This window comes from Ambystoma mexicanum, chromosome 4p (assembly GCF_040938575.1).
Source record: "Ambystoma mexicanum isolate Mex_15411 chromosome 4p, UKY_AmexF1_1, whole genome shotgun sequence".
NCBI lineage: Eukaryota > Metazoa > Chordata > Amphibia > Caudata > Ambystomatidae > Ambystoma > Ambystoma mexicanum.
Genome location: NC_090927.1, coordinates 411,908,879 through 411,931,298, shown reverse-complemented (window position 1 = coordinate 411,931,298; position 22,420 = coordinate 411,908,879). Strand labels below are relative to the sequence as shown.

Genomic DNA, 22,420 nt, shown 5'->3' with positions numbered 1-22,420 from the left:
CTTTGCCCAAAAGCATGCCACCTCTGTGTCAGTCTCCTCCTTCCACACCCGTACAGTGGACAAGGGTCATCAGAATAGGTTGTAGGTTTGAGAAATAGAAGAATGTTCTCAATACCTAACTCAGAGACCGAGTGAAAATTAAATGGAGAATGGTCATTGATTTGTAGGTCTTTTACAGGATAAATATTTGTGTCTGGTTGATTATAGGACTTTTATCTTGAAAAAACATGGATTTCAGCAGGCCAGGACAGAGAGTTAATCGTCGGTAATCCTGGGAACCTGGCGTTTTTCAGATTATTGAAGATTTTGAAATTGTTTTTTTTCTGCAAATTAGCTCCATATTCTATGGAATAGGCAAAGAAATGTTTCTTGGCCTCAACAATAGCTGATTTATTTGCAATTCTGGCTTGGTTGTGGATCATGTTATTAATGTGTGGCCTTAATCAGTTTGGTCTTTAAAGGAGCAATGTTGTCCACAATTTCCGTAATCTGGGAATTGAATGGTCCTCAAGGTGCTCAGTGGTAGAGAAATTATTTAAATTGCTAGAAGCAGCACCAAGAGCAGGGTCAAGTATGCTGGAAGCAAAATGAGTGGGCACCACTGGAAAATTCATCCACTTGTAGTAAAAGGTATACCAAATCTCAAAAAGATACCAGTCTTTTCAAACGTAGTCTTTTGTGCAGGAGCAGACTGTAAAAGGTTTGGAGACACCCAAGCCAACAAGAACAACTGAAGCAGGAGACCAGGTGAAATACCAGTCATACAGCCGCTCTCTGAGATCCCAATCTGGGTTATAATTAATTTCAGATCCTATAGGCATTCAGTATCAACTGTAGAGGTAATGTTCAAAAAAACTCAAACAATGCTGTTGTGTTTCAACTATGATTTTATCTGTCAAACCATAGTTTTATGAAAAAGTAGAAGGCATTCCTGTTCTTTGAGGCTGTTATCCCTTAAAACACTAGCCAGGAGAGTTATGCTGCAAACCGCTATTATCGTGTTTTTTTAAAGAAAAAGTTTCTCTCAAAGTCAGGCCTGGCTTCCTTCCAAAAGTTGTTTCTGAATTCCACCTTTCACAATCTATTGATTTGCCTGTGTTTTACCCCCTGCACACCCCTCGAAACAGGAGGAGCGTTTTCACCATCTTGACTCAAAAAGAGGCTTTTAGCTTTTAGGTTGCCCGTACATCTGAGTTCCGGAAGACGGACCAGTTGTTTGTAGCCCATTCTGTATCTCGCAAAGGTCTCGCCATAACAAAACAAGCCCTTCCACAGTGGATTATTTTATGTATATCAGAATGTTACCAGACGGCAGGCAACTATCTTCCACCAGGGATTAGAGCGCATTCAACCAGTGAGGTTTCAGCTTCCACAGCCCTACAGGGGGGTGTTCCTGTAAGGGACATTTGCCGTGCTGCCACATGGTCTTCTTTACATACGTCCACCAAGCATTATGCTTTGGATGTTGCCCGCAGGGCCAATGCATGCTTTGGTAGGGCAGTACCGCAGAACCTACTTGTTTAATACTTTTGGCCCTCCTCCTTTAGGCTAACTGCTTGGGGAGTCTATCAAGATGAGTAATCTGAGGGAGAAAAGCACTCCATCGAAGGAGAAATTACTTACCGTAATGATCTTTCTATGGATTCTTCTTCCGCAGATTCCTCATCGCCCCTCCCAGCCGTCCCAGCTCAGAAAGTGTTGTGGTTCAACACTTCTATCTAAGTGAAAAAGATGTTGGTGATGGCTTTGGGGTGTCCGTTTTCACTCATTGTTCTTAAAAAAAAAAAAATTAAAAAAACATTTTTGATCTTCAATTATATGGGTTCACCCTTTGGGATGTATCCTTTGTTAAGTTTTTTTACAGGCTAGTTAGCCTCCTCCAGTTGGTCTTCCTCTGCAGCGTTCCAGTGCGGGGGGAAAAAGGAGGAACTGAAGCATGGGGCATAGTGACATGATATATATACAACACATGACCTCACTTTCTGAGCCGACGATTGAGCACCGAGCAAGGCGGATCTACGGTCGAGTCAAGATCCACTAAGCCCCCTGTCTAAATGTTTTCGAACATGGATGATGGATATCTATCAATATGAGGAATCTGCGGGGGAAAAGCAATCCATGGAAACACAAATATTTCACCAATTGTACAGGAGGGACCAGTTGGGAACACTAAGAAAAGCTTAAGGCTTAGGAGGAGACCTGAGAGACCCAGAAACGGATTGTGTCTATGATGGACTGACCAAGGAAACTGGTCTCAACCTCACCAGTGGAAAGGCCAAGAGACAATGCTGAAAAGGGACATCACCAGCAATCTGAAAAGCTGGTTGAGCAAGGATACGATCAGATTCTGCAAGGATCAAACGAAGGGGGAGGTATTGGGCAAGAAAGGGAACACAGAGGGGCCAGGAAGGCATGACCAGGCTGATTACCTGCTCCAAGAGCCCACCCTGAACATTGTTTGCATCTATGAAGTTGGTTAGGTTTGGACTACTGAAGCACACTTGTGTTGGGGCCATCTGTGGAACCTTCGGTTATGCAGACTAGAGTAGCATGGAGGGCTAAGATGGTTAAGATTAGGTTTAAACTTTAAGTTAACTATCCTTTTGACAAAGACTTATAAGTATAGGATGTTTCTTTTACATCCTGGAGGATGATAAGACTGGATTTACTAGAATACAGCAGGACATTCCTATTTGTGTTGTCTTCACCTGTTGACTGTTTCCATAGAGAGACCCTTTTTAATTGTTGTTTTGTTCAAAGCCCCAATAGGAATTCAATGAAAGTGGGAAAACATCCCACAGACTCAGCCTTGAGCATCAGTGTCAGCCTGCTGAAGAAGAAAATGCAGCAATGCCAGAGGAGGGCTTGGAGAGACATCCGACGGTGCTAAAGTGGCAGGCCTGAAGACCGAATTTCTACATGTGTCAATGCGGACTGAAAGCTCTAAGCCTTGTCCAGCAAAGGAGCGGGTCCCAACACATTGGACAGCAACAACTGAGTGTGTCTGAACGTGCAAAGAAATAGCAGTGCATGCCAGAGCATTTTGCATGTAGATGGCAAGCATGGACTGCCTCCAGGACAGCTGGGCAAGAGGTCTTAAAAGGGAAGGGTACCTGCCCAAGCCTTCTGAGAATTGGTATTGGTCCCTCTGTCTGCGACTCTGTTCAGGGTTTTGGGGAATGATGATGCCATCTTGTGGAGGCCTAACAGGAATGATGTCAGAAGGAGGAGGCTTCCTCCTAGCACACCTGGATTGTGATCATTTGTGTTTCTTCTTTTATGACTTCTTGTCTTTCCTGGTAGGCTCGCACCAATGATTTATGCTGGAGTTGGGACAACCGGGAACAGCGCCGCTTCTACCCACCCACTCTTGTGGTGCAAACTAAAACATCAGCAACCCTTCCCCTCATTGCCTTTGGATGCATGGCCTGACAGAAGCCGCAGGCTCTGCTATCATAATCTTCTCCAAGACACCAAAAATGCGCAGATCCCAGACTAACATCATTTACAGGTCTTAATCCCACTTGTAGGGTAAACAATAAAAACAGTGAATGAAAAGTTCCCAGATAGCGTTTGTAATATTTAGCTTGTAATGGAAAATACTTAAGACATTTTCTTTCTGACTGTGTGAGGTATTACCCAAATCCATTGTTTACTGACTGCAGTCATTTAAGCAGGCTTAATAGTGTTGCTGGTGTGGTGCTTGAGGAACAACCGTGTTATAGTGGCATAACAATCAATGAGGATCAGTCGGTGTGCACCAAAATGTAGGTGGTAAAGATTATAACCAAAATACATCAATCAAACCATTAACACCGTAATGCATGCTTAAATAGATGTGGTGTTTAAACTTTGGATTTGTCTTATATCACCCACACTGGTTCAAAATGAAAGGTTCAATTTCTTGCTGGTGCAAAATACAACTGGGCCTTTTCCGCATGGTGCAGTTCACTCCGCCCGAATCTCCCATTGTTCCTGTTTGTCACTCTGAAAGGGGAATCTCCTCTCTAAACCTCCCATTTTGCCCCTTAAACCTGCCCTGCCTGTGCCACCTTCCTCCTTTCCTCCTGCCCCTTCCTTTGCGCCACTTCCTTCTGTACCACTCCATATACCCCACTCCCACACATACTCTCCCTGTCAGTCCTCTTTGCAACCCCCTCATTAGTTCATAGTCCTTCGATTCTCTTCAGTCAGGAAAGCTTAAACTGCAGGAGCAGGCATTTTGTTACACAAGCAGAGGATCCACGAATTTCAATGGATGCACTCGGAACAGCGACGGCTGCAGGAAGTAAATCCAGAAGCTGGTCAGTCCACCGGGTGGTCCAGCAACACTTACAAAGGCTTAGTAATTGTAATTGGTTATTTATAATGCGCTTAATACCCAGAGGTTTCTAAGCGCAGACACGGGAATCTAACCTGTGTTGCTCCACGTTGTCTTGCTTCCAAGGCGAGCGTGTTGCCCCTGAGCTATCCTCGCGGCCCATGGATCCTCAAGCAGGGGTCGGGATAGGTCGTTCATACCAGTCCAGGGGTCCAAACACTGACTAGGACCTTCTTGAGATCAGGAGGGAGGAGTATGGCTTCACTGGGACTTGGCTGAAGCCAATGCTGGTCAGATGCAGTGGTCGTCCTTGGGTCTTCAGTGTGCTGCACTTTTTCGTAGGGGTCTTGGCTCCAATGATGATCGGTCGAATGGCTGCAGGAGTCGTCCTTTTATCCTGGATTTGGAATGGAGTCGCCACCAGGTTCACCAATGGTAAGGATGTGCACTATTCAAACTGGCAGGCGCTGTCGAGTCATGGACAGCTTGTGGCCAACACATCTGCCCAGCAACAGACACACACTGATCTGGATGTGGACTAGGTCCAGACAGACCCAGCCCCCACATCCAGCCACAAAACAGACTGCCACTTTACCTGAGAAATCAGGAGCTTTGCCCAGGAAAGGGCTTTCCACATATGACATTTCTGGACCAGAGAGGGCAGAAAGAAAGCCAACGCACAAAATGGCAAATGGACAGTCGAAAATCTCATGGCATGTCCATTTTAGAGTATATGATACTCTAAATGCCATTATGTGGTAAAATGCAAAGGTGCACAAGCAAAAAGCCTAAAACGGTAGCAATAAATCCACTGCCACCAGCTCATACTAGACCCATTGTGCTTGTCCTCAAAGTTGCAAAAATAAAAAGACACTCATTGTTGTGACTTCTGTAGACCTGGTCCATAGGCCCCTTTCCTCCCTACACAGTATGCAGTAAAGGGGACGGGACATAAGAGTAGAAACAGTTATAAGCATACAAAGTACCCTAACTACACTGTACTTTAAAGTACTTGTGTTGCATTAAAACAGACAAGAATCCCACTAACTGAGACAGGGGCTCCAAGCGCTGATGGTCTTGTTGACTAATCAGTTTCCCCCATAAAAGAGAGGGAAGTAAAGCTGAGGGCTTTACTTAGTTCCAAAATGTCAGCCCAGGAAGCAGACAAAACAAAAAGATAGGGTGTGCCATAGAATGCTATAGGAGGAAAAACAGCAAAAAGAAAGTCTTGCCCAACAGACATTTCAGTCGTCTCCTCCACAGATTCTCTTCAAATAGGTACTGTCCCTTTCCAGATGCAATCTAGAAACTGCACACATTATAACAACTTAGAAAACCTAGATATCTTCTTTCCGACATTTAACAATGCATGAAACTAAAATCATAAATACTCTCATACATTACCCGAGCGTAGGTTCTTGCTGACAAGACTATATTCTGGTTTCTGAACTTCTTAAAATATTCTGCATCATATCTCTCTTCAGCTGCATGTGGCCCTCCAAGGATTTCCTGAGACATAAGAATTAATGTTAGATTAACTTCTCACCCAGGGTGCCCAACATACTAGAGACATTGAGACTACTAGTTAAAATAGAACTTTAATAGTGAAAACAGAATGTAATTGTTGCCAGTTTCAATGAGTGGAATAAAAGAAGAGAACAATATTCATTTTGTAATGTATAACTACAAGTGTAACTACAAGCGTTTCTATGCTTACTGTGAAGGCATCATGAGGCAAGACACAAAGTTCAAAGAAAAGATATTTGTTAACTTAAATGTCAGGATGGTAGAAGGCCTAACTTGCCCTATGCTAAGGTAGCATTTCCCCTACCTGAACGAAACTAAGGAAAGTTTGAGTCAAAGGGAAGTCTGTCTGTGTCCAAAATCTACGCTTACCCTCACAACTAAAGCTAAACAGTGTGTAGGGTTGTCAATAATCAAAGTAATGGGGATCAACACAAAGCTGAGCTTCTTCCGGCACTTAGCTGCCTTTTCAGCTCCCCTTCCCCAAGTTCAAGAAACTTCCACAAAAGTCTCAGAATTACCTTTCTTACGTTCAGGGTAACACAGTTCTACACAATCCTCAGGGTTCCCTTCCCCAAGCTCCAAGCAACACAGTTCAAAAGAAAAGGGTCTTGAGGCTTTTTACTCAAGATAATACCTGTAGTTCTTCAAGACTCAGGGTTCCCTTCGCCAAGACTTTAGCTGAGCCACTTGTACTTGTTTCAATCTTTCAAAAAAAGGTTTAACATAACTTTCTCTTCTGTGAAAGGATAGTGAGCTAAAGACTCTGGTTGAGACTCTGACCCGGGATATAGGCCGGTAGAAGAGAAACTCCCACAACCCCCCTTGTTTTTGCATATTATGTAGCTTTGGGTTCAGACCCTAAGTTACTAGGGTAATCCAGACGTGGAACCCTTGCTCACTGTTCAAAGAGAGGCACAGCTGCACCTCACTGAAGAGGCCCAACCAGGCCGAAACACGTGTCTGGGGTTGCTGTTGGAACTCTTGTTCAGAAGAGAATTGCCAGGCATTTCGGTGCTGGCCTGCTCTTGGGCCGGACAAAGACTGATATGTAGTGGACATTTCTCTCCTGTGAATGGATGGTGAGCTAAAGACTCTGATTGAGACTGACTAGGAATATAGGCCGGTAGAAAAACTCCCAGAACCCCCCTTGTTTTAACACAACTTAAGGTCAGCCTGACCCTCTTTCTGGATTGCCTCACCAGTTCCCTTTCAGTGTTTCTCCTTGGTTTATTTCACAATGTCTTGAGATCTCACAGTTCAGGGCTCACTGGTCTAGGCACAGTTATTAGACCACACGGTCCACCGAACACAGGTCGCGCAACCAGGATCCCTAGGCTCCTCAGCCCACTGAGGTTATTCTAGACTTGTCCCTGTGTACAGAGTTACTTTCCTTGGTTTTCTCTTTATTGACCTCTTGGCTTTATGTGCAGTATTTACACTCCTCTGGCTTCACCTGCTTAGCATCTCTGCCATAACGTGTCACACACCTTTTTTCAGTCTTTGGTCTTGCCGTACTGCATTTATTTATGAAGCTTACTTTGTGGTGGTCTTGCTCATGCCCCACCTTTTATGGCACTCTTTCACACTTGTGCTTTTTCCTCAATGTTTGTTTATTTATTTGTATCGCGCCACAGACCCAATATCAGGGCACAAGGACAAGGAGGTTTTCAGCTTGCATAGTTACAAGGTGCGATACAAAATACAGCGTAGCTTACAGAGTTGCACAGATGCAATATAAAATACAGTGTAGAGCAGTTACAATAGAGGTCGCCACAAGCATGTGAAACAGAATGTGGAAAACTGCATGCTACAGAGTCGCAGCAGATAGAATACAATTATATCTCTATGCAAAACATTTACAGGGTAATTCATAGAATTTCGCAGAAAAGTGTCGCAAGCGGCTGGCGCAGAGTGTCCGCGTGCGATTGTGTGCGCCAGGCACGTGCGCTAAAACCGATTTCCGCGCACAGCGTATTCATGGATTTCATGCTCCCAAACCAGCCGTGGCGCAGAGTATCGCAGCGAGCCTGCAGCAGCGCCAGTAACGCCCCCAAGAATGCCCTCGCGCAAGGAAAAGCCATCAACATCGCTAAATCATCGCAAAGGGCTGCGCTAACCCTGGACCAGTTTACAGGGCTGCCAAACAAGGAACGCAAAGCGGGCAACCTTCATATCAGGAGTACGCGGGAAGTTTTACACGCGATTAGCCAGGGTACGTGTATTACAGGGGTACGCGGGAAGTTCAACACGCGATTGTCCAGGGTACGTGTATTACAGGGGTACGGGAAGTTCAACACGCGATTGTCCAGGGAACGTGTATTACAGGGGTACGCATGAAGTCTTACATGCGATTAGCCAGGGCACGTGTAATACAGGGGTACGCGGGAATTATCACACGCGATTTGGCAGGGTACGTGAATTACAGGGGTGCGTGGGAATTATCACACGCCATTTTGCTGGGTACGTGTATTACAGGGGTGCGTGGGAATTATCACACGCGATTAGGCTGGGTGGGTCCTCACAGGTGTTCCCTGTACACCCTCCACGGCCCCTGCAGGCAGCCCACAAAACAGGGGACTACCCTGCACACCTGCTCATGTCCCCCTGCACCCCCAGCCACCAGGGGCACCCACCACCAGGCCCCCACCCATGTCTCCTACCACCCCCACCCCCCAGCAGTGCAGGGGCAGCCTCCACCAGGCCCCTACTCATGTCTCCCACCACCCCCACCCCCCAGCCACCAGGGGCACCCTCCACCAGGCCCCCACTCATGCCCAACTCATGTCTCCCACCACCCCCACCCCCCAGCCACCAGGGGCATCCTCCACCAGGCCCCCACCCATGTCTCCCACCACCCCCAGCCACCAGGGGCACCCTCCACCAGGCCCCCACTCATGCCCGACTCATGTCTCCCACCACCCCCACCCCCCAGCCACCAGGGGCATCCTCCACCAGGCCCCCACCCATGTCTCCCACCACCCCCACCCCCCAGCCACCAGGGGCACCCTCCACCAGGCCCCCACTCATGCCCGACTCATGTCTCCCACCACCCCCACCCCCCAGCCACCAGGGGCATCCTCCACCAGGCCCCCACCCATGTCTCCCACCACCCCCACCCCCCAGCCACCAGGGGCACCCACCACCAGGCCCCCACCCATGTCTCCTACCACCCCCACCCCCCAGCACTGTGGGGCACCTGCCAGCAGGCCCCCACCCATGTCCAACCCATGTCTCCCACCACCCCCACCCCCCAGCAGTGCAGGGGCATCCTCCACCAGGCCCCCACCCATGTCATCCACCACCCCCACTCCCCAGGGGCAGCCTCCACCAGGCCCCCACTCATGTCTCCCACCACCCCCACCCCCCAGCCACCAGGGGCACCCTCCACCAGGCCCCCACCCATGTCTCCCACCACCCCCACCCCCCAGCAGTGCAGGGGCAGCCTCCACCAGGCCCCCACTCATGTCTCCCACCACCCCCACCCCCCAGCCACCAGGGGCACCCTCCACCAGGCCCCCACTCATGTCTCCCACCACCCCCACCCCCCCAGCCACCAGGGGCACCCTCCACCAGGCCCCCACCCATGTCTCCCACCACCCCCACCCCCCAGCAGTGCAGGGGCATCCTCCACCAGGCCCCCACTCATGTCTCCCACCACCCCCACCCCCCAGGGGCACCCTCCACCAGGCCCCCACCCATGTCTCCCACCACCCCCACCCCCCAGCAGTGCAGGGGCAGCCTCCACCAGGCCCCCACTCATGTCTCCCACCACCCCCACCCCAGCCACGCAGGGGCACCCTCCACCAGGCCCCCACCCATGTCTCCCAACACCCCCACCCCCCAGCAGTGCAGGGGCAGCCTCCACCAGGCCCCCACTCATGTCTCCCACCACCCCCACCCCCCAGCCACCAGGGGCACCCTCCACCAGGCCCCCACTCATGTCTCCCACCACCCCCACCCCCCCAGCCACCAGGGGCACCCTCCACCAGGCCCCCACCCATGTCTCCCACCACCCCCACCCCCCCAGCCACCAGGGGCACCCTCCGCCAGGCCCCCACCCATGTCTCCCACCACCCCCACCCCCCAGCAGTGCAGTGGCATCCTCCACCAGGCCCCCACTCATGTCTACCACCACCCCCACCCCCCAGCAGTGCAGGGGCATCCTCCACCAGGCCCCCACTCATGTTTCCCACCACCCCCACCCCCCAGCCACCAGGGGCACCCTCCACCAGGCCCCCACTCATGTCTCCCACCACCCCCACCCCCCCAGCCACCAGGGGCACCCTCCACCAGGCCCCGACCCATGTCTCCCACCACCCCCACCCCCCCAGCCACCAGGGGCACCCTCCACCAGGCCCCCACCCATGTCTCCCACCACCCCCACCCCCCAGCAGTCCAGGGGCATCCTCCACCAGGCCCCCACTCATGTCTACCACCACCCCCACCCCCCAGCAGTGCAGGGGCATCCTCCACCAGGCCCCCACTCATGTCTCCCACCACCCCCACCCCCCAGCCACCAGGGGCACCCTCCACCAGGCCCCCACCCATGTCTCCCACCACCCCCACACCCCAGCAGTGCAGGGGCAGCCTCCACCAGGCCCCCACTCATGTCTCCCACCACCCCCAACCCCAGCCACCAGGGGCACCCTCCACCAGGCCCCCACCCATGTCTCCCACCACCCCCACCCCCCAGCAGTGCAGGGGCAGCCTCCACCAGGCCCCCACTCATGTCTCCCACCACCCCCACCCCCCAGCCACCAGGGGCACCCTCCACCAGGCCCCCACTCATGTCTCCCACCACCCCCACCCCCCCAGCCACCAGGGGCACCCACCACCAGGCCCCCACTCATGCCTGACTCATGTCTCCCACCACCCCCACCCCCCAGCCACCAGGGGCATCCTCCACCAGGCCCCCACCCATGTCTCCCACCACCCCCACCCCCCAGCCACCAGGGGCACCCACCACCAGGCCCCCACCCATGTCTCCCACCACCCCCACCCCCCAGCAGTGCAGGGGCAGCCTCCACCAGGCCCCCACTCATGCCCGACTCATGTCTCCCACCACCCCCACCCCCCAGCCACCAGGGGCACCCTCCACCAGGCCCCCACTCATGTCTCCCAGCGTGCTACGTGTATTTCAGGGGTGCGCGGGAAGTTCCACACGCGAATAGCCTGGGCGCGTGTATTTCAGGGGTGCGCGGGAAGTTCCACACGCGAATAGCCTGGGCGCGTGTATTTCAGGGGTGCGCGGGAAGTTTTACACGCGATTTCAGCAGGGTACGTGTATTTCAGGGGTGCGCGGGAAGTTCCACACGCGAATAGCCTGGGCGCGTGTATTTCAGCGGTGCGCGGGAAGTTCCACACGCGAATAGCCTGGGCGCATGTATTTCAGGGGTGCGCGTGAAGTTTTACACGCGATTTCAGCAGGGTACGTGTATTTCAGGGGTGCGCAGGAATTCTCACACGCGATTTGGCTTGGTACGTATATTACAGGGGTGCGTGGGAAGTTACACACGCGATTAGGCTGGGTGGGTCCTCACAGGTGTTCCCTGTACACCCTCGACGGCCCCTGGAGGCAGCCCACAAAACAGGGGACTACCCTGCACACCTGCTCATGTCCCCCTGCACCCCCACCCCCCAGCAGTGCAGGGGCAGCCTCCACCAGGCCCACACTCATGTCCCCCACCACCCCCACCCCCCCCGCCACCAGGGGCACCCTCCACCAGGCCCCCATCCATGTGTCCCACCACCCCCACCCCCCAGCAGTGCAGGGGCAGCCTCCACCAGGCCCCCACCCATGTCTCCCACCACCCCCACCCCCAGCAGTGCAGGGGCAGCAGGCAGTCAGGCAGCAGCAGGTGGGAGCGTGCTCGGGGCTCTGGGGGGCAGTAGTTCGGCCTTCCGGGCAGGAGCGTGGTCTTCTGTGTGCGTACGCGTGGCCAGCTTGGTACGGAGTGATTTGGCACGTGAAAATCCTGCACGTCAGCGTGAAAACCGAGGAAAGGCCCTCAGCGCGTAAGCGCGTCTGTGACGTGACCCGCACGGGTGTTTCCCACACAGCACGTGATGACAGAGCACACGTGGAAAGACTGCACGTCAGAGTGTAATCGCGTGTGATTGGTGGAAATGGCCCTACACGCAGAAGTGACAAAGCGTGTGATTGGTGGAAATGGCCCTACACGCAGAAGTGACAAAGCGTGTAATTGGTGGAAATGGCCCTACACGCAGAAGTGACAAAGCATGTAATTGGTGGAAATGGCCCTAGCGCGTACACGCCGCGTAAGTGACGCTGGACGTGTGGGCCTGTATAAAAGGTACGTGTAGAACACGTTTTCCTTGTACGTGCTTTTCGTGGAGAGCGAGTGGGTGCGATTTACTTCACGGCGTTTCAAGTTCGTATTCCCTGTTACCTCTGACAGCTTTTTCTCTTTTTTCGCTTTTACTGGTTTACCTGGGCCTGTTCCCTCAAACAGTGTTCCCTTCTACTGTTGTCCTGTCTCCTCAGACAGCATACAAATCTTCTTTTGGCGGGGGTGTTGCCAACCAAACGTGCTCCTTTTACACGCTCGTTTACCAGGCAGACGGTGAGTCACGCACGTATCTAACATCTGTGCTTGCCCCCTGTGTAGCCTACCCCTTCAGAGGTCATTCTAGGCTGCGTGTGACACGCATACGTTCATTCTTGTGTTACTGGGTGCCACATCGTAGTGCAGGTTTTTCTTTCTGCACACGTGGTCTAGGAGGGGTTGCGTGCACGTCATCTCCCTTTTTTGGGGCTCCTGTGCGTAGCGTGACCCGTCATCTTTCCCCAGGGGTTACAATCAGCCTTGCAAGAGCACTAGGGTACAATTACCATCTGGTACCCAACCCCTTTGACCCCCAATTGCCCAGGACAATAGTTTACAGCCACTCCCATACGCACATTTACATCAGTGCCATGGCTGGGAGGCGAGGATTCCGTAAGGGTGGCAAAGGTGGAAGAGCCACAAGTGGTGGCCGTGGTGGATCTGGTAGGGGACGTGGTCGTTACTTGCAGGGTGAGCCTGTCCCCCCATGTGTGGAGGACCAGTCAAGGGCACCCATAATCCCCCCCCTCCCGTTGAGGCTGATGTGGCCGACACCATCCATGCTCAGCCCTTGTTGGACCAGCCCATTGTGGCACCAGATCTGGCTGACTCCATGGCTGACTTCCAGGTCAGCAGGCCTATGACACGTGCGCTGGTGCACGTTGATGTCACCATGCCACGTGCATCTGGGCCAGCAAGGTCATCTGCTGCACCAAGGAGGCAGGGCGGAGAGGCTGCAGGGGCAGCTGCGGCTCCATCCACCCCAGCCCTCACACACCCAGCCAGGACAGTGTTGGTCCTAGTCCATGCTGCTGACATTCCCCCTGACACCATCACACTAGAGCCAATGCCTGCACCAACTCCCATGCTGAGTGTGCAATCCCACACTCCTGATACAGAGTCCACCAGGGCTCCTGCCCCTAGTGTCCAGAGCGGCGCAGGACACTCAGGATCACCACCACCTTCCAAGCGGAAGAGGAAGAGTGCTCGTCCGGCACAGGCTGATGCCCCAGACACGGCTACACAGTCCGGCCCGTCCAGGAAGCCCAGCTTCACGGATGACGAACTGAATGCACTTGTCGAGTATGTGTCCGCACATGACAACGAGATGGTCATTGTTGCAGGATCCAAGACCACACCTGCACAACGCCAGGCACACTGGCAGACCGTTGCGGACATCGTAAGTGCCCTTGGAATCGTGAGGCGCACAGCCAATGATTGCTATAAGCGCTGGAATGACCTAAAGCGCAGGGCAAAGAGTAAACTGGCCTCAAGTCGTGCCGCAACTCTAGTGACTGGAGGTGGGTCTCCAGTAGTAGACATGGAACTCACTCCACATGAGTCAGTCGCTGGGACCTACGTCACGGAGGAACAGATCCAAGGCGTGGGAGATCTGGCTGATTACGAGGCATTGTCAGGTGAGTGCACATGCATGTGTGTGTCATCCATGTGCATGGTGTGTGTGTGTGAGGGCTTCTGTTTGTGTGCCAGGTGAGAGTGTGTGCGCCTGAGTCGTATGGGTCAGCCATGTGCTTCATGCAATACTTCCTGCGCAGCTGCATTTGGCCATAGCAGTATCCCTTCTGCCAACAGTAGACATCTAGCCCAACTGCACGCCAGTTGCCCTTGAAGTGTCACCTTGCCACCTTTTTCACTGTTCATTCAGTCAGATTGTTTGCATTCCCTCACTTTTACTAGGCATGTCGCTGTCCACTAGTCACATGTCTGACATGGCTATGGTAAAGTGGAGTGACTTTGTTACCTGGATATCATTTGTACACACATGTCCCTGTGCAATTGGACCATTTCAGACTGGCAGCTCCAGGTGAAAAATCTGACCTGTTAGAATTAGAAAAGCGATTACATGCGGGAACTGGACTGAATGAATAGGTGCTGCCCTCCTCTCCATCTTCACTCAATAGCAATGGTACATGCCATCTGTGTGATGGCATGTGTTTTTCACCTGGCAATCACAGGCCAATGTGTGATGCCACTGCCAGGCAGCATGCAGAAAATGTGTTCATCTTCCATCTTGGTGTCATCAGTGTGTGCCATTTGCCTGCACTTCATACGCAGTGAGGGTGCATGCATGGGAGGGTTTTAGTCATGTGTGACATGTGTCAATCAAGTACTGGTTCTCTTGCTTCTCAGCCCTCATTGTGTGCCATGGTGCTAATGCCTGTTTCCATTTCTTTGTTTTTATGTCTTTGCAGGGGAAGACGCACCTGATACTGCTGGGGTTGTGGAGATGGTGCAGACCCAGGAGGGGTCCGAGGGCCAACCAACCACCAGTGAGGGACGTGGTGTGGTGGTGGGGGAGAACCCACAAGTGCTGCAGGTCGTGCTCTCAAGGGGTGTCTCTGGCTGCACCTCCCCCGAGCTGTACTCAGGTGTTGATTCGGATGAGACCTACGTGCCGTCGCAGGTGAGTGTTCCAGGGAGGGATTCTGTTCTGTCTCACCCACCTGCACCAGGGTCAGAACCCTCCATGGGGATGTCAGTGTTGGCAGCTACGCCTCCGGTGGTTACGGATGCAGGGTCACACTCCGCGACATCTGATCCTGTTCCTGGGCCAGCAGATCAGAGGGGGAATGCAGTCCTGCAGCCTCAGGCAGTGCCGGCACAGCAAGGCGCAGTTCGCCTTGCCCCAGACAGGTGTGGTGCCCGCCGACGTGGTGGCCGTACGCCACCTGGCAATACCGCATGGGAGCAATCCATTTACGGTATGGCAACCCAACAGGCTGCATCATCCGAGATGATGGCTCAGGCCATGGATAGGGTGGCCACTTCCATTGTCCCCCCAGAAAGGCTGATGGAGCAACTAGAGCAGGCAACCGACTCCATCTGCCAGTCACACAGGGAGGACATGTTGGGGTCCAACAGGGACAGGTGGGCGGCACTGCGACTCTGCAGGAGGCCATCTCCATTGAGTCCCAGGGCAACAGGGAAGCCCTGAGGCAGGAGCTCCTTCACCTCAGGACGACTCTTGTTGAGCTTGAGGCTTCAACACACCAAAGGACAGAACAGCAGCTGGAGCGTCTCACCCGTACGCTCTCAGCTGAGATGCAGGCAACGAGGGCGGAGGTCCGGGCATCCCGTGAGTTGTTGCATGGGGACCTCCGCACACTCATCCTCCAGAACCAGACCTACCACACCCGCAAGCTTGCAGCCATGGAGGAGCAGACTAGGGCCTTGCGTGGGCTGCCTCCCATAGTGCAACCACCTCCGGATGCAGCTGCACAGGGTGATAATAGCGACAGCAGTGATACTCCCACAATAGGGTAGCCGTGTGGGCCATGAGCCCATGGAGGTGTTTTATTTTCCCAGGATCCACGCAGGTGGGTTCTGGTGTGCATCCTGTCCTCGGACCTCCTGGGTGGCCTCCCCAACCCCCCCGGGCCCATCAATGGCCATTTTTGATTGTTTCTTATTTTTATTTATTTTATTCCCTATTTTTTTGGGACGATTTGTTGGCTTCCGTGGTTCCTGTGGGCATACGCTGCATTGTGGCTGGGCACATGCAGGCTTGTAATGTATTTGGTTCAGATGCTTGGGTTTGAGTCACACACACCCCTCCTGCTTCCCGTTTCCATGGGCTTGCAAAGGGTGTGCCCAAGTGACAGTGAATTACACAGTGACGTTGGACTCCCATGAGCTGTGTGGGCAGTCTGTAGTCAATACTGTGTATACATTCCTAGTGCATATTGCTGTTGTGTTGTACACTGCATGTTGCGTTGATGTGTAACTCATCTTCTGTGTCTACCTCCCAATTTGCAGGTCCCTTCCTCATGTCTACACAAGGACCTCTAGTCTGGAGATGGGGTCCATGTTGGCAGCAGTGCACCTACAACTCTACATGGCGCCAACACTGCACAGTTGGTAGTGGTGGGAGTGCAGGCATTTCCAGGTGGTGAGACTACTAATATGTAACATTTGTGATGTCATGTTAATGGTAGTACGTGCTCAATTATGTTGTTGGTCCGGCATTGCTGTGAGCATTTCAGGTGTTGCAGGTTTCTAATAGGGACACTGTACATAGTGACACTAGTGTCATGTTGTGGGGATTACTTTGTTTACCTGCAAATAGCATGACATGGCACGGTGTGTCGTGTGGCGGTGCTGGGGTTGGGTTGGCTGACATGGCACTGTCCTCTTGTTGCATTTTGCAAGTGGGTATTCATTTTAGCTGCTTGAATGTGTAACTTCACAAAACTGCATTGGTGGTGTCTGTGTGGGTAGGGATGCACACATTGTGACACTTCCAGGTGAACAATCTCAGGCTGATATGGTATTCACGGTTCATTCTCCAGACATTCAGGATCAGTGTCAGGTTGAGTCATCATTGATTGTCAGATGGAATGTGCCAGGGCAGTGTGCACTCCACAGGGGTGTGATTTCTATGTGAAGTAATTAGCCACTAGCTGTGTACGGGCTGCCTCCCCCCCGTGCCCTTTCCCCTCTCATGCGCAGCGGCTGTGCATGTGGTTGGGGATGTGGGGCCACCACCATGTCCACGGCCAGGCCCCGGCGTGTTGCAACGTTGTGCAGGACACATGCTGCCACTATGATCCTGCACACTACTGGGGGAGCGTATAACAGCTGCCCGCCAGAACGGTCAAGGGAGCGAAAGCGTGACTTTAGCACTCCGAATGTGCGCTCCACTATGCCCCGGGTCGTAATGTGGGCTGTGTTATATCTTACCTCGGGTGGCGTGGTGGGGTTCCGAATTGGCGTCATCATGTGGGGGCTGAGAGGGTAGGCACTCTCCCCTGTGGAGGTGGTGATTGGTATCATTGGTGGGGTTGTGACCTTGCTCAGTATCCAACATGCATGCATGTGCAGTGGCATACATACTCACCAAGCAGCCATGTATCGCCATGCCGCCCAGCTTCTAGATCCCGGCTTAGGGTGGACATTCGGTAAATGAAGCTGTCGTGGGTGGACCCGGGATAGTTGGCATATACTGAGGTGATGATTCCCTTGGCATTACATGCTACCTGCACGTTGATGGAATGCCAGTGCTTGCGGTTCCTATAGATGTGCTCAGATGCCCTGGGGGGACGTAGAGCCACATGGGTGCAGTCGATGGCACCTAGCACTTTGGGGAATCGTGCCACACCGTAAAAATCCAGGGCGGCAGCATGCCTTTCTGCAGGTGTTCTGGGCAGGTATATGTGCCTGCGGACTGATGGGCGTGCAGTGATGATGTTCAAGACCTGGTGTAGGCAGCGTGACTGGGTGGCCTGTGACACCCCACCCACTATGGCACTTGTCCGCTGAAATGATCCAGTGGCTAAGAAGTGCAGTACATTGAGGACCTTCTCCAGGGGGCTGAGTGCTTGGGAGCACAGGGTGGGTGATGTGAGGTCATCCTCCCACTCACTCACCAGGTCCAGTATTATGTGTGGTGGAAACCTGTACCTCCCATACACCTGGTCATCAGGCATCCCGAAAAGGCTGGTTCTGGGTGTGAATATTCTGGCCCTGACTATCCTCCTCCTCCTCCTTTGGTAGCCCACTGCCACTGCTGCTAGGAACGGTATGTTCATCCTGGCGTCTGAGCTTGTTATTGTTAAAGTGCGCAAATTTATGCTTTGCGCATGTTCTAGGCGAGCGTGTGACCCGCGCACCCCTGGAATCCAGTTCCCAGTCCAATAGCGTGTGGAAATTCCCACGCACTACGGGATACAGGTGCGCTGACGTACTTGCGTGTGTAAGTGCCCGCGCACCCATGAAATACACGTACATAGGCCAATCGCGTGTACGCGCACTTTTGTCCAATTACACGCGATGACACTCTGACGTGCAGTATTTCCACGTGTGCTCCGTCATCACGTGCTGAGTGGGGAACACCCATGCGGGTCACGTCACAGACGCGCTTACGCGCGGAGGGACTCTGGTCCAATAGAATCGCGTATGCGTGCTTACGCGCTAAGGGCCTTTCCCCGGATTTCACGCTGACGTGCAGGATTTTCACATGCCAAATCACTCCGTATCAAGCTGGCCACGCGAAAACACACGGAAGACCACGCTCCTGCCCAGAAGGCCGAGTTACTGCCCCTCAGTGCCCCGAGCAGCCTCCCACGTGCCATCTGCTGCTGCCTGCCTGCCTGCCTGCTGCCACCGTGCCCTGCCATTTGGTGCCTGCACCTCAGCCATCTGCAGGGGTCCAGTTGCTGTGTCCACCCCTGCTGGAACTGAAGACTCCCGACTGGGATTACATCGCTCCACAGCCCAGCCCCAGGACCCAGTTGCCCACCCACACCTGCCTCTGGGGTTGCCATGTCGGGCACTTCCACATCTGGCACCAGTGGCAACCCCAGGCCAGAGGGGCAGAGGGGCACCAGCTTCACTGCCACCGAAGTTGGTGTCCTGGTGGAGCATGTCCTGGGGCAGTATGATGCCCTCTTTGGATCGTCCCGCGCCAGCAAGGAAGGATGGGAGAGGATCTGGGCCGACTGTGTGGTTGCCATCAACGCGGAGGGGGTGGCAACCCGCAACGTCCTGAAGATCAAGAAGCGCTGGGAGGACTTGAGGTCCAGGACCCTTGTGAAGGCCCGGCGCCTCGTGGAGGGGGGCCGGGCCGCATGAGTTCCATCCAGATGAGGGTCCTGGAACACGTACGCCCAGCGCTCCACGCCCAGATCCTTGAGAGGGAGGCCCGTCTGGAGTTGAGCGGTAAGTGTCCAAGCATTACTGTGTGAGACAGGGCATGTTGCGGTGTGCTGGTTCTATGATACTTGCCTGTATGTGTGCCATAGGCCATGTATGCATGTATGTGTGCAGGGACATCATGGTAATGCATGTGCGACCAGTGATGTGTGACCCACATGGTTGTTGCATGTGTTCAAATGCCGCATGGGGAGCCCTATGCAGATTTTGAACATGAGAGCATGCCAGTCTCTGTACCTGGACATGGGTGGGGGTGAGGGATGGGTGCTGATGCCAGGTACATATATGGTAGCCATGTCTGTGTGCCTGACCTGCGTGTCTGTGACTTGTGCATGCCATGGATGCATGACACGTGTGTGACAATGCACAGATTCAGTGAAGCAGCCAAATTACCCTTGTATCCGCTGTGTTTGGTGTGTTTGGGGCCAGATGGATGTGACTGAGGTGAAGTGTGTGCATGTGATAGGCATGAGCCATGATGCATGTGAGTTACATATCATTGAATGTTTCAAGAGTCCATTGGACATGCATGGAAATGTCCATGGCATGCACCATGCCTGTAACTGTGTGTGTTTTGCCTGGACTGACCCATGTGTTGTGGAGGGACATGATGGAAGTGTACTTTGACAGTGGTGCTCATCTGCTATTGCTTCCTGTCTAGGGGACCATTGTACAGTGCCCTGATGCTTGTGTTCTTTGTCTCCCTCTACGCAGCGGCTAGTGAAGAAGAGGGCGGAGACGGCGCTGTGGAGCAAGGCGGCGGGGATGCCCCCACGGCTGCAGCGGAAGGGGTGGGTGAGCCCCCACAGGGGCCTGCTACGGTGGGAGACGGTGAGGAGCCATCCAGGTTGGTGGTTTGCACAGAGGAGGAGGAGGCCGCCACTGGGGCACACATGGGGCCTGGTGGGGGCATCCCTGCTGGTGCAAGTGGTGCAGTCCAGGGCCAGGGGCAGGAGGCAGCACAGGTCACCGTGGAGGGGCCTGTGCATGTCGCTGTCCCTGACCCTGTGAGTGCACCACCATGCACCAGCAGGGATGCCCCGTCCGCAGGTAGAGGGGATGTCCATGTCACCTGACTCCCCTCCACCTGCGGACGTGGGAACCCCTGGCCGTGTGGAGAAGGTCCTGATTGGGGTCACGATGCGCACGGCTGTGATTCGTGATGCCGTGCGTGCTTCCCGGGAGGAGCACGCACGTCATCACGAAGTGCACCGTGCCGACGTGGCCCAATTGGGATCGGCCATGTTCGGGGGTTTCCTGCATGTGTTGTCCAATCTGGCGGCCCTCTCCTCCTCTGTGCAGGCTATACACCAGTCGTTCTCCTTGCCGTCTTCTGGCCCAGATGCCACCAGGGCCCCCTGTGGACCTGCCCCGACCAATGCAGCCAGCTCGGTGGGGATCCCATCCCTGCCACAGTTGGGAGTCGGAGGTCCAGCAGGGGTGGACAACACAGCAACTGGACCCCAGCAGATGGAAGATGTGACAGCATCATCGGGCAGGGCACGTGCACGACGGCGTCGGTGGTTTCCATCAGCCTGGATGCCGTCGTGCTGGCAGAGGCAGTGGCGTCGGAGGCAGCAGCAGGCTCGACGTGGGAGGCATCATGGCTCAGGGCCATCAAGATCAGAGGGGCAGTCATCGGCCGGAGGGCAGGGCAACCCTTGGATGATGGTGTCTTCCGTGTGGGAGCAGTTGGTCTAGCGGATAGGTGCGGAGCGGCAGCGGGCGGAAGAGGAGCGGCTCACCATGGTCAGGGCGGAGTTCTCCATGCGTCGGGCGTTGAGGCGGGCTGAGTGCCTCGAGGAAGCTCGCAGGGAGTTTGAGCTGGACATGGGGATATCCCTGCGAGACCTCGGGGCCAGGACAGAGTCCCGCCTCCAGGACATCGACATGGAGTTCGATGATGCCCTGGCCAGCAACATCACCGAGTGAGCCGCAGGACTTGCCCGCTGCCTTTGTATATAGTTATTTAATTAGTTAGTGTTAGGTTTCCTTTATTAATTTTTATTTTTTTGGACCGCTCGGACAATGGCCACTTTTTTGTATATATTATTTTCATTAGGTAGTAGTAGGTTTCATTTATGGTGTTGGGCTCATGGACCCTGGAATATTCGTGTATATAGTTTGCTTTTTGAAGAAACTTTTTTTTTATTAATTATTGTGTTCACCATGAGGAAATGGTTTTTCATTATTTTCCTTCCACATGATATTGCTTTGGACAACATTTGTTTTTGGATTACTTTGTTTTTTTTATTTTTACATTTGTTCTCGGACATGGACCATTTATTTTGTTATCCCCATTGTTGTATGTTTGATTTGTTTACTTATTTTTCATCTTTAATACATGTTTTTTTGACTTTCACTTGTGGTATTTTCTCATTGGTTTCATACATGTCATGATATGGGTTTTGACATTCACTTGCACCCATTGTGTATGTGTGTGTGACGGACATGTGTTCATTTACAGACTTGCCATTGGGGTTGTATCATGTAATTGCATTCACTATGTGGGTGGATGCAATCCTTGCCTGGGTGTTTGTGCTGGGTATGCTGCCCATTACTGCCATGATTGAGTATAGTCAGGACCTGGGGGCAGGGGGACATGTGTGGGTGCCTGGTGGAGGCTGCCCCTGCACTGCTGGGGGGTGGGGGTGGTGGGAGACATGGGTGGGGGCCTGCTGGCAGGTGCCCCACAGTGCTGGGGGGTGGGGGGTGGTGGGAGACATGGGTGGGGGCCTGGTGGAGGCTGCCCCTGGTGGCTGGGGGGTGGGGGTGGTGGGAGACATGGGTTGGACATGGGTGGGGGCCTGCTGGCAGGTGCCCCACAGTGCTGGGGGGTGGGGGTGGTGGGAGACATGGGTTGGACATGGGTGGGGGCCTGCTGGCAGGTGCCCCACAGTGCTGGGGGGTGGGGGTGGTGGGAGACATGGGTGGGGGCCTGGTGGAGGGTGCCCCTGGTGGCTGGGGGGTGGGGGGTGGTGGGTGACATGGGTGGGGGCCTGGTGGAGGATGCCCCTGCACTGCTGGGGGGTGGGGGTGGTGGGAGACATGGGTGGGGGCCTGGTGGAGTGGAGGGTGCCCCTGGTGGCTGGGGGGTGGGGGTGGTGGGAGACATGGGTTGGACATGGGTGGGGGCCTGCTGGCAGGTGCCCCACAGTGCTGGGGGGTGGGGGTGGTGGGAGACATGGGTTGGACATGGGTGGGGGCCTGCTGGCAGGTGCCCCACAGTGCTGGGGGGTGGGGGTGGTGGGAGACATGGGTGGGGGCCTGGTGGAGGGTGCCCCTGGTGGCTGGGGGGTGGGGGGTGGTGGGTGACATGGGTGGGGGCCTGGTG

The 22,420-nt window shown here is 54.0% G+C and overlaps 1 protein-coding gene across 3 annotated transcripts in view; it reads right to left on the bottom strand.

Annotated features, from left to right (window-relative positions):
* NBAS (NBAS subunit of NRZ tethering complex) overlaps positions 1-22,420 on the bottom strand; it is a 3,456,930-nt gene that overhangs the window by 2,496,961 nt on the left and 937,549 nt on the right. For all 3 annotated transcript variants that reach the window (XM_069605942.1, XM_069605943.1, XM_069605944.1), the window contains exon 20: positions 5,726-5,830. In XM_069605942.1, the coding sequence (XP_069462043.1) occupies positions 5,726-5,830 (105 nt within the window). The remainder of the gene's footprint in view (positions 1-5,725; positions 5,831-22,420) is intronic.